This window comes from Helianthus annuus, chromosome 1 (assembly GCF_002127325.2).
Source record: "Helianthus annuus cultivar XRQ/B chromosome 1, HanXRQr2.0-SUNRISE, whole genome shotgun sequence".
Lineage (NCBI taxonomy): Eukaryota > Viridiplantae > Streptophyta > Magnoliopsida > Asterales > Asteraceae > Helianthus > Helianthus annuus.
In genome coordinates, this window is record NC_035433.2 from 63,320,733 (window position 1) to 63,337,356 (window position 16,624).

General features: G+C 42.6%; 1 protein-coding gene across 1 annotated transcript; it reads left to right on the forward strand.

Moving 5' to 3' along the window:
- The first annotated feature begins 7,430 nt into the window (after positions 1-7,430).
- Positions 7,431-8,183, forward strand: LOC110900445 (translation initiation factor IF-2-like). The gene has a single exon (XM_022147354.1). It carries the CDS (start codon positions 7,431-7,433, stop codon positions 8,181-8,183), a length of 753 nt encoding a protein of 250 aa, XP_022003046.1.
- Positions 8,184-16,624: the final 8,441 nt, after the last annotated feature.

Consider the following 16,624-nt stretch of genomic DNA (forward strand, 5'->3'; position numbering starts at 1 on the left):
CTTAGTATCTAATCATATAACTTATGACTGTATGCTGCTATCCTGCCTCTTGCTTGCTTTTTGGTGTGTTTTTTGTTTTGCATGAACCTTTGCCGAGGATCAAGTCGGTGCTTCCCTAAGGACCTTTGGGCCGTTTTGCAGGAAGCTGTGCTTTGGTCTTTTTTGTTGAGTTTGTTGTGTTTGTTGTCTTGTATGCTAGCTGCTTTTGCGAAAGTAATTAAGGCCTTTCCTTGTACATTTGTTTTGCAAATAAATACAGAAAGATTTCTTTCTGTAGTTTGTTTACAGAAGTGTGTTGCACTTATGGTTTGTCTGGTAAACCAGGATTGTCTGTTCGAGGCCAATCGCTGGACAAGTTTATAACGTGAGATTATGTTTTTGGTTTGTTTTGTCCGCTTTCTTTGGGTTAGCTAGACCCTATTTTGCCCCACGGCCGGCTTTTGGTATGTTTGATATACCTTGTACACGTGTGTTCATTTTTAGTTAGGCTTTTATAGTGTTTCTGGGCACGTCTGCCTAGATATAATATCTGTTATTTTGTCAAAAGAGGACGAGTTAGTTGTCCGTTTGTCATTCATTTCTTGGGGATTAAACTTCCCAGCATAAGTTGTTACAAAAGGTCTGTCCTTGGGGGCAAACCCTAGACTAATAGTTAAATATTACAAAAGTGGCTCCTTGGCCATTTTTCCCGGGGGTTCACCCCTCATATGTGGTACTTTCTAAGTTGCATGAGGTTCCATGTCCTGGGGACCTCCTTGCCTTGGAGTGTTTCCAATTTGCAGCTTCCTTTGCCGTTTGTCCATATGACTCGGTAGAGCCCTTCCCAATTGGGACCTAGTTTTCCGGTGCTCTCCTGTAGGCTGGCTTCGTTTGCTCTTAGGACCAAATCCCCCAGGACGAGGCTAAGTTTTTTCATCTTGGCATTGTAATAGCTTTCCAGCTGTTTCTTGTACTTGGCCTCCCTGACTGCTGCCACCTCTCTCCTTTCCTCCAGCAGGTTCAGGTTCATCCGGAGGTCTTGCTCGTTTTCCGCCTCCCTGAGCTTCATCCTTGCAGTCGGGGATCCTATTTCGACTGGGATGACTGCCTCCGTCCCATATGTTAAGCTGAAAGGAGTTTCCCCGTTGCAGTCCTTGGGGGTGGTCCTGTATGCCCATAGTACAAATGGTAGCTCTTCCAACCATCCTTTTTGTTTCCTCCCGAGTCTCCCTTTCATTCCCTTAATAACGCTTTGATTGGCTCTTTCCACCAGTCCGTTGCTTTGGGCATGAGTGACGGAAGTAAACACCTGTTGTATGTGCATCTGTTCGCACCAGGGTCTGAAGGGCCTTCCAGCAAATTGGACGCCGTTGTCACTTACCAGCTCCTTTGGAACCCCGTATCTACAGATGATGTTGTCTAGTACAAATTGCCTCATCTGTTCCCCGGTTATCTTTGCCAATGGACTTGCTTCTATCCACTTGGTAAAATAATCGATGGCGACCACCACATACTTGACCCCTCCTGGACCCTCCGGGAATGGCCCTATTATGTCGATGGCCCATTTTTGGAAAGGCCAGGACGTTGAGACGGGTATCATTGGGTGTTTGTGTCGATGAGTCATAGGTGCATGTACCTGGCAATTGTCACATTTCTTAATCTCTTCGGATGTTGTCTCCTACATTCGAGGCTAATAGAATCCCGCATTCATTGCCTTTGCTACTACCGTCCTTGGCCCCGAATGCATTCCACAAATCCCCTCATGTATCTCTTTGATCACATACTCAGCTTCCTCCATGTCAACACACTTCAGGGATGGGCCCAGGTATGATCTTCGATACAGTTTCCCATCAACCAACTCATATTGCAAGGCCTTTACCCTCACCTTCCTGGCTGCCCAAGCTCCCTCGGGTAGAGTTCCGTCTCTGAGGAACTTTACAATTGGTTTCATCCACATTTCTTGTGCGTTTTCAACTGTAGCTACCTCCTCTGTTCCGAGGGAGGGGGAGGTCAGGACTTCCACTTTGACTTCTCTTGCTAGGTGATCAAATGCTACTGAGGCCAGCTTGCTGAGGGCATCAGACTTTCTGTTTCTCCCGCGGGGGATGTATTTCAGCTTGAAAGTTTTGAACATTTCGGCCATTTCTTTTACTTTTGCCACATATTGAGCCATGGTGCTGTCTTTGGCCTCATACTCTCCTTGGTACTGCTTGACCACCAGTTGTGAGTCGGTGCTAGCTTCCACGTGCTTTGCTTTCATCTTTCTTGCCAGCCTCATCCCCGCTAAAATGGCTTCATATTCCACGGTATTATTGGTGTTCTCAAAGTCCAGTCTTATGGCATAGGTTAACTCAACTCATTCAGGGCTTATCAAGGTAGCGCCTGCTCCACTCCCTTCTTCACTAGAGGCTCCATCTGTGAGCAATTTCCACACAGCCTCGTCTTCTTCTCTTTCCAAGGCTTCCCATTTTAGGAGTTCTTTTTCCTCATCCTCCGGGACTTCTGCTAAGAAATCGGCCAGTATTTGTCCTTTCATGGTTGTCCTGGGTTTGAACTCCAAGGAATGTTCTCCCAGTTCGACGGCCCATTTAGCCAATCGTCCTGACAGCTCCGGCCTCCTAAGTACCTTTTGGAGGGGCTGATCTGTCATCAAGGTGATCTTGTGTCCCTGGAAATACCTCCTGAGTCTTCGGGATGCAAAAACAAGGGCCAACGCTAACTTTTCCAGGGGCATGTAACGTTCTTTGGGGCCTTTGAGTGTCCTACTGACGAAGTATATTGGTATCTGCTTTCCCTCCCGTTCCACCATCATAACCGCACTTATGGTTGTTTTCGAGGCGGATAGATACAAGAGCAGATGCTCCCCGGGTACTGGGGTGGCCAGGGTTGGGAGCTGACAGATGTAGGCCTTCATTTCTTGAAAAGCGACTTCCGCCTTAGAGGTCCATTTAAACCTATCTGTTTGAAGGCAGTCCTTCAGCACCTTCATGAAGGGAAGGGTCCTGTCAGACACTTTTGATAAAAGAAATGGTTTAATGCGATTAGCCTTCCGTTCAGCCGCTGGATGTCTATCAGGGACTTGGGGGATCTCATTTCGGCCACGGCTTGGGTCTTTTCCGGGTTAGCTTTGATTCCGCCATTAGTAACCACTGCCCCCAGGAATTTCCCTTCTTCTACCCTAAAACAACACTTCCCAGGGTTCAACTTCATATTCACATCTTGCATGGTTCGGATGGTCTCGGCTATGTCATCTATCATAGCCATTTCAGTCAAGCTTTTGATAACAATGTCGTCCACATATACCTCCAGGTTTCGTCCCCGTTGTTCCCTGAAAAGGGCATTCATGAACCTCTGATAGGTTGCACCCGCGTTCTTGAGTTCGAAGGGCATTTTGGTATAGCAAAATGTCCCCTCGTCTGTGATGAAGGCGGTCTTCTCCTGTACGTCTATCTCTGGGAGGGGGTAGCAGTCCTTGGGACATGCTTTGTTTAGATCTTGAAAGTCGATACACATCCTCCATCCCCCGTCTTTCTTTTGGACCATAACCGGGTTCGCGACCCAGGATGGGTACTTCACTTCCCTAACTACTCCGGCTCTGAGCAGTTTCCTGGTTTCCTCACAGGCTGCCCTCCTTTTGCTGGGGCCCATGCTCCGCTTCTTCTGCTTGATTGGCTTTGCCCAGGTGTATGTATTGAGTCGGTGTTCAGTTAAGCTCCTTGGGATTCCTGTCATATCCACGTGCTGGAACGCGAATACATCTATGTTGAGAAGGAGCAATTCCTTAAGGGCACTCTTACACTTGTCACTCAGGTGACTCCCTACTTTAACCGTCTGCTCTGGGAACCTGTCACAAAGGACCCGTTCTTCGACCCCCTCCATCCGGGGCTTCTCGGATGCTTCCCCCTCAGACACAGAAGAAATTACTTCATATGCGGACTTTACCCAAGCCAAGCCCTTTGGCGTCTGGAACACTAAAGCTCCGTGTGGGGTGGATGCATGTACTTGCAAATCCCCAATTCCAGGTCTTCCCAGGATTGCGTTGTATTTTGAGGGTACTCGGACCACTGTGAAAGTTAGGTTTATATGTCGAACGCGATCCCCTACACCAACTATGAATGGGAGTCTGATTTTTCCCAAGGGGTGTGACACACTGTTGTTGAATCCTACAAGGGGGATAGAATCTTCCTCAAGTCGATCTCTTACGTCCCTGCCAAATCTGAGGAAACAATGCTCGTATATAACTTCTACCCCTGATCCCCCATCCACGTGTATTCTGGCCACCTTGTGGCCGGCTATTATGGCGGAGATGTTCAGTGGGAGCCGCTGTACCTCGTTTTCCTCCAAGTGTGGCATAAGGATGGGAGCTTTCATGCAGTCCGGGGAGCCCATGATTCTGGCCTTTACACTTCTGGTGGTATCAAACTCGTTCCTCCTTCTGATCATGTCTACATCTACCCTCCCAGGCTCCCTTGCGTCTTTCCCTTTGAGGTCCCCCCTCCTTCCTTAATTTCCTTAACCAAATGGGCCAGTCTTCCCGTTTTCACTGCGGCCTCTATTTCTCTCTTTAGATACATGCAATCATCAGTTCTATGGCCAAACCCTTTGTGAAAGTCACAATACTCACTTGGTTGTGCCTTTGGCCCAGGTTTTATGAGTGGTGGCCTTGGGAAGGAGTTCTTCACCCTCTCAGTGGTTAATATTTCGCTTGGGGTTTTGGTGAGAGGGGTGAAACTGTCAGAGTAGGGGGCGGGCCTCTCCCCCAAGGCCTATATGGGGAGTACGAGGGCCTTGTTCTATCATGCAACATTCTATCAAAAGCAGGTTTTCTGGAGTAAGGTGTACCTTTATCAAGAGGTTTTGCAGCCGGGGTGACCCTTCGGGGCAGGGTGTCCGTCTCCTTAGCTTTGTTGATGGTGTCTTTGCCCCTGACAAAGGCTCTGACCCTATGCATGAGACTGTTAAATGAGTGTGGGAACCCTTCCCCCAGTTTCTCACATAGTTGTGCATGCTTTAATCCGTTTATGAAACTGTTGATCTTCATGACCTCCGGGACATCCTTAATGTTCATGCTTTCCTTGATAAATCTCTCCATGTATTGGTCTATCCGCTCGTTGTCCTTCAGCCTTATGTGCAGAATTTCGTTTGGATTTTTGACCACTTTTCTCTGCTGACCAAAGTTTCTCAAGAACTTTTCACTTAGCTCTTCATAGCTGTCAATCCCTCTTGGAGGGAGGCTGTCAAACCAGAGCCGGGCTCCCACCGTCATGGTTTGTACGAACATATGGCACCAAACCGGCATGGGCCGCTGCCCTAGTTGTCTCGCACCCCTGAAGGCATGAAGATGATCTTCAAGGTCTCTCGTCCCATCGTACCGGTCAAAGTTTGGAGGTAGCTTCGTTTTGGGGGGCATCGGTGCTTCTGCAATCCTCCGGGTGAATTTTGAGACTTCAGCTAAGTCCCGTGGAAGGTAGGGTTGATCTAGGCCATCATCGTTTTGGTTTTCCTTTTCTTTTTCTATTCCTTTCGGTTTCTTTCTAGTGTTGATATCCTCTCTTTCTTCCGAAGACATTTGTCTAAGGGCTGTCATGAACGTTGATACGTGGTTGAAAACTGGTTATCGTTTGTGCTTAAGCTAATGTTTTTACATAGCTTTTAATCTTGAATATCCTACTTTTAATAGGATTCGTGTTTTACAGGTCTAAAAGAGTTTAAGGAGCTAATCGGGAGCTAAACGGAGCACCGGGACGTGAATCGGATCAACCGGGGATGTGAAATGAACAAAACCGAGTTAATCATGAAGATTTGATGTGTTTTGGGAATGTTAATGGATTTAAAATGAATATATTGGAAGATGGCATGATAGAGGGATAAATTACGAGTACGTGGGAGAAAACGGTAAGTAAAACGGAGCTATAACGAAGACGTTATGAAGAAAACAGTTTCGGACAAAATAGGAAAAACTAGAGGCCGTCGGGGACGGGCTCTAGGTCGTCGCCGACGGGCTCTAGAAAGTCCCGTCGTCAAAAGGTGCTCGTAAACAGCCAAACAAGCCGTCGGATGGATTTCAGAGATCTGGAGGCCGTCGGGGACGGGCTCCAGGCCGTCGGCGACGGGTTGTGGTTTGCTGAAACGCGAAGTTTGGTGTTTGGGTTGTTGGGAACGATTCTAATTGGTTGGGGAGCCATTAAACTCGTAAGTTACAACTTATGAGGGTTTGAATCTTCATCTTGGAGCCATCAAGCACCTATCTTTCATTACCATTCCATCTACCATCATCTCTACAACCCGAATCAAGAAGGATTTCAACATCTCAATCTTGATTCCAAACCCTAGCCATCAATCCATTCATCCATCCATTCATCATCATCCATCACCAAACCTTCATCATTCACCAATCCTCCATTCAAGCTTCAAGATGATCTTCATCAAGTTCCAAACATTCGGTGATCAAGCTTCTTCAACCATGAGCGGCTAATCTTCTCGGTTTCACCCCGGTATAGGTAGTTGTTTAATTTAGGGTTTCGAATTGTTTCTTGCTTCAACTTTGTGACAAATTGTGTTTGATTTTTGAAACCATTGACAATAGTTTACATTTGTTTCGTATTCGTAAATTGTCGAACGATGTTAAAAGTTATGACTTTGCGAAATGGTGATATGTAATTGTGCATTTTCTTGGTTAGGATTTACTTGTGTTGATTACAAAGTGTATTCTTGTGCGTTCTTCGGGACGTTGATAGTTATTAGCACCTAAGTCACGGTACACTAAATCCACTAATCATATGCATTTGAGTTGAATCTACAACATGTAGAAATCCTAGGTTAGCAATTACTGAAACCGGGTGTGATTCTTTTTTCTTATTATTGTTCTAGTAACCAATTTTCTCGTAAGCATTAATCATTAGTTGTTAATCAATTTAATCAATTCATTTAGTTTAAACTCACATCTCTCAGTTAAACAAAATCATAAAGATATTCTAGCAAGCTTCATAAAGTGTGACATTTGTTTTAATTCAATCGAATCCACACACAAACCACATAATCTTCGTGGTTCGACCCCTTGCTACCACTAACACATAGTTAAGGGTAATTTGGGCTTATAAATATTATCTTTGACCGGAGCGCGACACTCCGATCAAATTTTGGCGCTGTTGCCGGGGAGTGCGTGCGCTTTGTGTTTGGATATTGTTTGAATTTGTGTGATCATCTGTTTAAATTGCATAATTTCTTTTCTTGTACTTTGTCTTTTTCCTTGTTACTTGGGGTGTGTTACTTGTGCAGGTTACAGGTAGTGCATGCATACGCGGAACTCCGGGAGGACTTCACCTTTAGTCTACGAACCGGAAATAGAAAGAGTAGCAAGAAGAAACCTAGCAAGCCGGTTAGAAGCAACTCTTGCTTCTAATCAAACCAACCAAGAACCACCACTCACACCGACCATTGAAACCGATTTGATGGCAAACCAAAACTATAATAATCCAAACCTCAATCAAAATCAATTCCAATCCCGAGGAACCTTTCATCCCGCCCAAAATGTTCAACCTATACCTCAAGAACGACCGGGTGGTAACAATAACAATGGACCACCCACACCACCTTTCCAAAACCAAAATCCCAACAACAACCAAAGAACACCCCAACACCAAAACCTTTATCGACAACAATCCTTACCCCTAAACTTTGATGACCGGAATGTCAACTCCGACCGTCGAGGCAACCGAGATCGTCGCAATCCCACGAACGAAGACCCATTCTTCAACATAGACGACTTGAGGAACGCCATCCCCGATGACGAACCTTATAGTGTTCCCGGATATCAATCACCGGAGCATGTGAGTCTTCATACAGAAAATTCGGATGACGGGGGCTACTATGATGATCGAGTTAATCATGACGAAGATTGGGGGTACTTGAATCGGTGTAATGGCTACAATGCGAGAAGGTATGAAGATGACGAATTTGGCTACCAAAACACCAATTATGTTGGGGATGATGATTATGGATATGGGGATGGAAGAAATGATGGTTACGAGAACAACCGTCAACCACGAAACAATTATCAACGGAACCGGAACGATGGTTTTTACAACAATAACAACAATGCTAACCATAACCGGATTCCCTGTTTCGTGGGAGGTGGCAATCAAGGAGGTAATCAAGGTAGAAATCAAGGTGGGGATAGGAGGGGTGAGCGAAGGGACAACTGAATACCGGTTGATCAAGAAGTTAACGGTCCGCATCGTCGTCAACAACCTCCACGGGGAGTAAATGACCGTTTTAGGCCGGTGGTCACCGAGAATGATTCACCAATTGTTTGTGAGAGGAGGATGTTTGATTGTAAACCTCATTACATCAACATACTTCCTCATTTCAATGGAAGGTCTAACGACGAACCGTACACGCATTTAGCGGAATTCTCCTCTATATGTAACACAATCGGAGGGCACAATTTTGCATTGGTGGAAGTCAAGCTTCGTCTATTTCAATTCTCATTAAAGGACAAAGCGAAGCAATGGTTCCTTACTCTTCCGGCTAATAGCATTCGCACATGGGGAGAAATGCAACAAGCCTTCCTTGATTAATATTATTCAATGGCAAAGACCGATGATGCTCGTGATGAAATTAGGTCTTTTCGCCAACTATCGAGCGAGCCGTTGCATGAAGCATTTACAAGATTTAAAGAGTTGATGCGAAAGTGCCCACATCAACAAATAGAGAAGTGGGATTTAGTCAAGTGTTTTGTACGGGGTCTAGATGACAACACATATAACCGCCTTGAATCAACGAGCAACGAGACTCTCTTGAGTAATCACGAAGACGATGATTGAAAGTTTTTGGAGCGGATGAGTAAACGGTCAAAAGAGAAAGAATCGGCCGATAGAGCTAAAAAACATCCCATTTCCCGGACGCTTCCCGATCTTGATTCTAAGGATCGAATTTCAACCTTAGAGCGGGAAATGGCTCGCATGAAGAAGAAGGAAGTGAACGCGGTGCAATTTGAGGTGTGTGAAGAGTGTGGCGATATTGGACATAGAGCTGAGCAATGTCCAACGGGGTCGAGTGACTACACGGAGGAAGTAAACTAAGTGTATGGGGATCGGAAGCAATATGACATGAACTCCAACACTTACCATCCAGGTTTGAGAAATCACCCTAACTTCCGGTATGGTAATTCTTCGAATCAAATGAACCCGAATTTTCAATCGGGTAATCAAGGTGGGTCCTCGTATAACAATCGTCATGGTGGTAACCAAGGGGGTTACCAAAGGAATTACAACCAAGGTGGTAACCAAGGGTATCAAAACCGTGAAGGCAACTATCAACGAGGTTACAACCAAGGTGGAAATAGGGGTGGTGCATCTAACTCCCAAGGTGATGATTCGATTAATTCGAAACTAGATGCTATCATGAATACTATGAGCACTCTTACCAACTCGCATCAAGCTCTCATGAATTCAAATCAAGAAATTAAAACTAAAATGCGGAAAGAGTTTGAAGTGAGGGATAAATCCCAAAAGGCATTAGAGAAGCAAGTGGGGCAACTTGCTCAAGAGATGGCTCAAATTCATGGAAGCGGAGGACGACTTCCAAGTGATACTACGATGAACCCGAAGCATCAAAGTTCAAGCACGGGCATTGTGAGGAATGTACACATTAGTGTGGTAAGTCTTCTTTCGAATGATGAAGTTTATAGTAGTGTTGAAAGCATTCCACCACCACAATGCGTTGATGGTGTAGTGGGAAATACAAGAGATGAGTCGGAAAATAAAAATGAACAAGACACGATTTCACTAGTTAAAATTGAGAAAATGAATAAAAAGTCTTTTTGTGAAAATTGTTTAAATCAAATTAAACCAATTAATGCATCACAAGTTGAGAAACAGTACCCACCGAAGGACGAGGGGTGGGAAAATTTTAAACAAGCAAAAATTAATTTACCGTTACTAGATGACATTAAAAAGGTTCTGGCTCATGTGGAATGCTTAAAGGAGTTAAGCATCGAAAAACGGCACGACAAATTACCCGAACAGGTTGATTTGATATCTCATGTGAGTGTCGTTTTATCGAGTGCCCTTCCCCAAAAAGCCCAAGATCCGGGAGACCCTCTTATTCCAATTCAAATTGGAACATTTAAAATCGAGAGGGCGCTCCTCGATCTTGGAGCTTGTGTGAGCATTTTACCCGGGAGTTTGTATGACCAATACGATTTTGGTCCATTAAAAAAATTTGATACTCCCGTGGTATTGGCCGATCAGACTCCCACGCATCCACGGGGGATGGTGGAAGATGTGATTGTTAAGGTAGATGATTGCTACTACCCAGTTGACTTTTTGGTAGTAGATTATGTTGGATGTGTTGAGGACACCCAACCGATAGTCATACTGGGTAGACCGTTCCTTGCAACAACTAATGCCATAATAAATTGTGCAACGGGAACGGTAAGCATGAAGTTTGGGGACCGGGAATTAAATTTAAATGTTTTTCCAAATTTTACTAAGCCACTCGGTGAGGATAAGTGTCCTGAAAAGGACATAAATCCAAACAAAAAGGGGTGTGCTATGGTTGGTAGGTTTGGAGAAACAAAGAAGAAAACGGTCAAGAAGAAAAAGTTGAAAAAGTCACCTCTAGAAAAGAAGAAGGAAGAGGAGGTGAGGAAGTTTGGACCGTTTGGCAACAAATGGTACGAATCACCGATGGGTGATTTCGAGGAGCTCGTGGACGGCAAGCACGCCATTCGACCACCATGAGGTGGTAAGTCAATTGTTGTTGTATATTTTATTTCACATTTCGTTTTAGTTTTCTCTGTAGTCTAGTTAGTATTGTTGTTGTTGTTGTTGTATAATTTTGTTATTTCGTTTTAGTAGTTAAATGAACGTTGTGGGTGTGTTCCCTATATAACCCTCACGAGACCTCTCGTCCTCCCAAGCTATTGGGAGGTTTAAAAGGGCTTGTTTCATAAGCTAAATGCAACCGTGATTCCTACGAAAGTGAGTTAGGCTTGTTATTGTTGTAACTTATTTTTTCACAAAAATCAAGGTAATTTAACGCATGATTTGGTAACACTTTTATAAAAATGGTAGAACTAACCACCTAACAAATTTCAATGGTTGTGAGAAGCATGCTTCTACACAAGGGTTAGAATTTGTAGGTATATGATGTTCGAGAGACAAACGTTTTTATGAAGAGAGAAGAAGATATGGGCATCAAGCGACAAAAATCAGGTGCATGTGTTTCCTTTTTACCTTGATTCTTAGTTTTGTAATAAGTGGATTGTATTTTGTACTTTATTTTTACGGGGTTAAATTTTTGGAAGGTTAGCCATGTCACATCCGTTGTGCGTTTTCAAACTCTAGTTCTTACACATTGAGGACAATGTTTACCTCAAGTGTGGGGATGGGGGAGTAGTAAAAGTTTTCGATTTTGACCCGTTCATTTAAACACTACACATTGAGGACAATGTCTACCTCAAGTGTGGGGATGGGGGAAAATTTCAAAAAAAAAATCAAAATTTTCTTGTTTCAAAAGCGATCTTAAAAGCACAAGTAACTAAGTCAACGAGGGATGGCACAACCCATTTGGTCTTTTGTCATGGTCAAGTTCAAATTAATAAGCATAACGGGTATTTAGCGGGTGGTTATTTGGGAATAATTCGCCTAAGGAACTAGCATTTTATGCATATCACATATCATACCCTTATACGTGAGATTTTGAGCCACTTTTATATCATAGATTTACATATACATGTTTCTTTGTTTGAGTGGACCATTAGTCGCGTATTGTAGAACTTGCAACTTTGGATACGTTCGAGACCATAGACCGAATACAAGCACGTGAATGATTAAGGCATTAGGTAAACCTTTTCCTTTTACACCAATTCTATATCCTTACCCAAAAAAATTATCCCCTGGTAGCCAATTTTGAGCCTAATCCCTTTGTTTGACCACCCTTTAGCCCATAACCTTAAAACCTTTTTCTTTTAAACCCATGTGATGGAAATTCGATTATAGTAGCAAAGTTTGTATAGTTGTATTTGTTTATTTGCAAAAAAAAAACAGAAAATGTACGAAAAGAATAGAAAATCATTGAGAAAAGAAGAAAAAGATGTGTTAGTAGTTGTTGAATAAAAGGTGAAAAGTTGTTGCCTCATAGTTGATGTTTATATTTAGTTTTGTTTAGTTTAGTGGTTTGTAATAAAAATCGAATTTACATTAGCCACTTTAAAATATCCTATTCCCTACCCTTAGCCTTGCCCCGTTACAACCCTTACAAAGACCTTATGACTTGTGCTTACTATTCGTGATCGGTGGTGGAGAATGATTGAGTTGCAAGCCTATGCGGGTACATGTTCTAATCGGTTTTGAGCGATTAATTGATTGAAGTGCTAATACATTATACACATTAGCTAATTTATAAGCCGAGTGGAGAGAACATTGTGAGGGATGTGCATGACTTATTAGTTTACAGGCGGGTTAATCTTGGATAACCATTTTTTTTGTGTGATTAGTCACTTCACCGTTAAATATGTTGAAAATTGTAAGGAGTTTGAACTTTAGTATGACAATTGACCTTAACCTTCGTCTTGGGAATGGGGAGTGTATTCTTTGTTCGACCCACGTGAAAGTGAAAAACAGATTTGCTTGAGGGCAAGCAAAAGACAAGTGTGGGGATGTGATACGTGGTCGAAAACTGGTTATCATTTGTGCTTAAGCTAATGTTTTTACATAGCTTTTAATCTTGAATAGCCTACTTTTAATGGGATTCGTGTTTTACAGGTCTAAAAGAGTTTAAGGAGCTAATCGGGAGCTAAACGGAGCACCGGGACGTGAATCGGATCAACCGGGGATGTGAAATGAACAAAACCGAGTTAATCATGAAGATTGGATGTGTTTTGGGAATGTTAATGGACTTAAAATGAATATATTGGAAGATGGCATGATAGAGGGCTGAATTACGAGTACGTGGGCGAAAACGGTGAGTAAAACGGAGCTATAATGAAGACGTTATGAAGAAAACAGTTTCGGACAAAACAGGAAAAACTAGAGGCCGTCGGGGACGGGCTCTAGGCCGTCGCCGACGGGCTCTAGAAAGTCCCGTCGTCAAAAGGTGCCCGTAAACAGCCAAACAAACCGTCAGATGGATTTCAGAGATCTAGAGGCCGTCGGCGACGGGTTGTCGTTTGCTGAAACGCGAAGTTTGGTGTTTGGGTTGTTGGGAACGATTCTAATTGGTTGGGGAGCCGTTAAACTCGTAAGTTACAACTTATGAGGGTTTGAATCTTCATCTTGGAGCCATCAAGCACCCATCTTTCATTACCATTCCATCTACCATCATCTCTATAACCCGAATCAAGAAGGATTTCAACATCTCAATCTTGATTCCAAACCCTAGCCATCAATCCATTCATCCATCCATTCATCATCATCCATCACCAAACCTTCATCATTAACCAATCCTCCATTCAAGCTTCAAGATGATCTTCATCAAGTTCCAAACATCCGGTGATCAAGCTTCTTCAACCATGAGTGGCTAATCTTCTCGGTTTCACCCCGGTATAGGTAGTTGTTTAATTTAGGGTTTCGAATTGTTTCTTGCTTCAACTTTGTGACAAATTGTGTTTGATTTTTGAAACCATTGACAATAGTTTACATTTGTTTCGTATTCGTAAATTGTCGAATGATGTTAAAAGTTATGACTTTACGAAATGGTGATATGTAATTGTGCATTTTCATGGTTAGGATTTACTTGTGTTGATTACAAAGTGTATTCTTGTCCGTTCTTCGGGACGTTGATAGTTATTAGCACCTAAGTCACGGTACACTAAATCCGCTAATCATATGCATTTGAGTTGAATCTAAAACTTGTAGAAATCCTAGGTTAGCAATTACCGAAACCGGGTGTGATTCCTTTTTCTTGTTATTGTTCTAGTAACCAATTTTCTCGTAAGCGTTAATCATTAGTTGTTAATCAATTTAATCAATTCATTTAGTTTAAACTCACATCTCTCAATTAAACAAAATCATAAAGATATTCTAGCAAGCTTCATAAATTGTGACATTTGTTTTAATTCAATCAAATCCACACACAAACCACATACTCTTCGTGGTTCGACCCCTTGCTACCACTAACACATAGTTAAGGGTAATTTGGGCTTATAAATATTATCTTTGACCGGAGTGCGACACTCCGATCAAACGTTTCCAGTGGGTCACTACCAATGCCCTTGTTTTGAGGGTTTGTCCCCTCCTGGTTGGAAGGTGTGTCGAAGGATAGTCTAGCCCTAAGGCTGTTAAGCTTTTCTTGCCTCTCTAAATCCTCGAGGCACTTTTTTAACTTTTCCCTGTGCATGGCTACGAAATCTGGAGTTATAGGTTCCTCTCTTTCCAGATTCCCCACTTGATTCTCGTTCTCTTCTTCATGAGTTATATCTTCCATCGTGACCTTATCATGATCGTTCTGTACCGTCTGGATGGTACGTGAGTTGGGTGGAGTTGTCATGTTGTTGTTCGCGAAACGGGCTACCCTTAACGTCGGAGTTCAGTATGGAGACACCGATCAGGCTGATGTCCCACGGATGGCGCTAATGTCGAATACCCAAATCCCGGCTGACGTTCAATGGATCTTCGCTGACGTCAAGGTATCCCTGCCTTCGTTGCTACAAGAGAATAAACCGTTAGCCTCGCCACGGAGGACCCCGGGAGGGGGATCCGTGACCAAGCTCTGGCGTGAGAGTAAGTAAACTTGCCGGAGAATGAGAGGAGCCTATTCCGATGAGTGTGATCACCGGAATATTTCCTCTAAGGTGTGAATCCAATAAATGTTCGTGCGTGTTTAGTGTATAAGAATATTGGTCGGAATCAATGAAAGGAGAGTAAATGAGAGAGTATTAAATGTGATACCTTCCGATGCCTCTCATTACCGTTTCCTTCTTCTTATATAAATATATGACCTTATCCTGCACGTGGGATATTTGTTAAGGTGATCTAACGGATTCTGACAATCTTCGGGGGGCTCAGACACGTGTCTGACCCCCAACGGTGGGATGGTGGCCTCATTTAATATTTCTGGCTGGAGAAGTACAATGCCAGCCAAGATGTTCTTCACATCGGACATTAAATACTTCTTCCCTTTTCTGAATCCTCGTTTCCCGCCCATACTCATATGAGGGAAACCTTAATGGGGAAGTAAGCTTATCTGTGGGCCTTGTCTATGGGCCTTGTCTGTTGGGCTTTTGTGGCATCAGCCCAAGTCGGGTAAATGGAGCAATCCATTGGGCCGTCGTCAATGGTCAAGGGGAATGGTGATGGTGATGATGGTGGTGGTGGTGAGGGTTGTTGATCTAGAGGGGGCGGCCGCGGGTATGTGCGTATAGTAGGTTGTGGTCATGGGTTGATGAGGTTTGTTGTTTTTTGTATTCAGTCGATCGAGGCAGTCGCTAGTTAGTTCGGTGAGTAGTTGTTGTAGTTTGTAGTTTTGTGTTCGTTGTTTTTTGTATTCAGTCAATCGAGGCAATCGCTAGTTAGTTCGGTGAGTAGTTGTTGTTTTAGGCCGGATTTCGTAGTTTGTAATTTTGTGGTTCGTATATTAGAAACCGTGTGAGTAGTTGTTTTGGGCCGCGTTTCGTAGTTTGTAATTTTGTGGTTGCTATATTAGAAATCCGTGAATTTCGTGCTAGTTTCTTGTGAAATTGACATTAGTGTTACTCTTTTTTCATTGTTTCATATGGTGCTAATATTAGTGACAAAACTGAAGAGGTAATGAAATTATAACTAAAAAAAGAAAATAATAATAATAATAATAATAATAATAATAATAATAATAATAATAATAATAATAAAGAATGGGAAAAGAAATATTATTACCTATAAATAATCAACTACAATTGGCTTTGATAAGTTGTACCATATGCTTGGGGTGTGTTTCAAAAAAAAAATTGTGGTTCTCATTGATCCATTTGTGACCCCATCATACAATCATCTTTATCAATATCTGCTTATGCCCTGTCTCTTTCACCACTCTCTCGATCTCCATCTCCATCTGAGCATTCTCTCCATCTCCCCATGTGAGCACTCTCCCCATCAGGTAATGTTTGAGTTCTTTATATTTATTTCTGGTATATAAATTTGAAATCAAAAGAAACCCCTTCTTCTTCATTGAAAGTTGAAAGCATATATACAAACAGACTAACAAAACCCCTGATTGCTTCTAAAGTTATAAAGCCCTAAAACTAAAAGATTAAAGAACCAACAAAATTAGCCACTGTAAATGTAAATATACTAAATATATACTAAACAACTTAAACCCATGATAGAAAAAAAAACAAGAATTTATCACAATGTAGCAACAACTGCATACATCTATGAACTCAAACTGTAGAATAATAATACTGTCTAAATATTAAAGAAACTTTTTAAAGATTCCCTGAAGAAATGTGGGAAACAAAACAATGAAAACGTTAAACCACATGATAAAAATTGAGGATTTGAAAAGAAAAAATATAAATTGTTTATTTGTTGGAAGTGAGAATTACCTGAAGAAGAAGATATCCCAAAATACCCTTAACCTTTCCCTCTGATTCCTTCGTGAAATGTTTTGTGGTTATTCGATTTTAGAAGTTCTCTCTTTGAAGAAAAGGAACACAGATCAAAGG

Coding starts and splice junctions, on each gene's coding strand:
- LOC110900445 (XM_022147354.1), top strand. CDS start 7,431: ATGGCAAACCAAAACTATAATAATCCAAACCTCAATCAAAATCAATTC.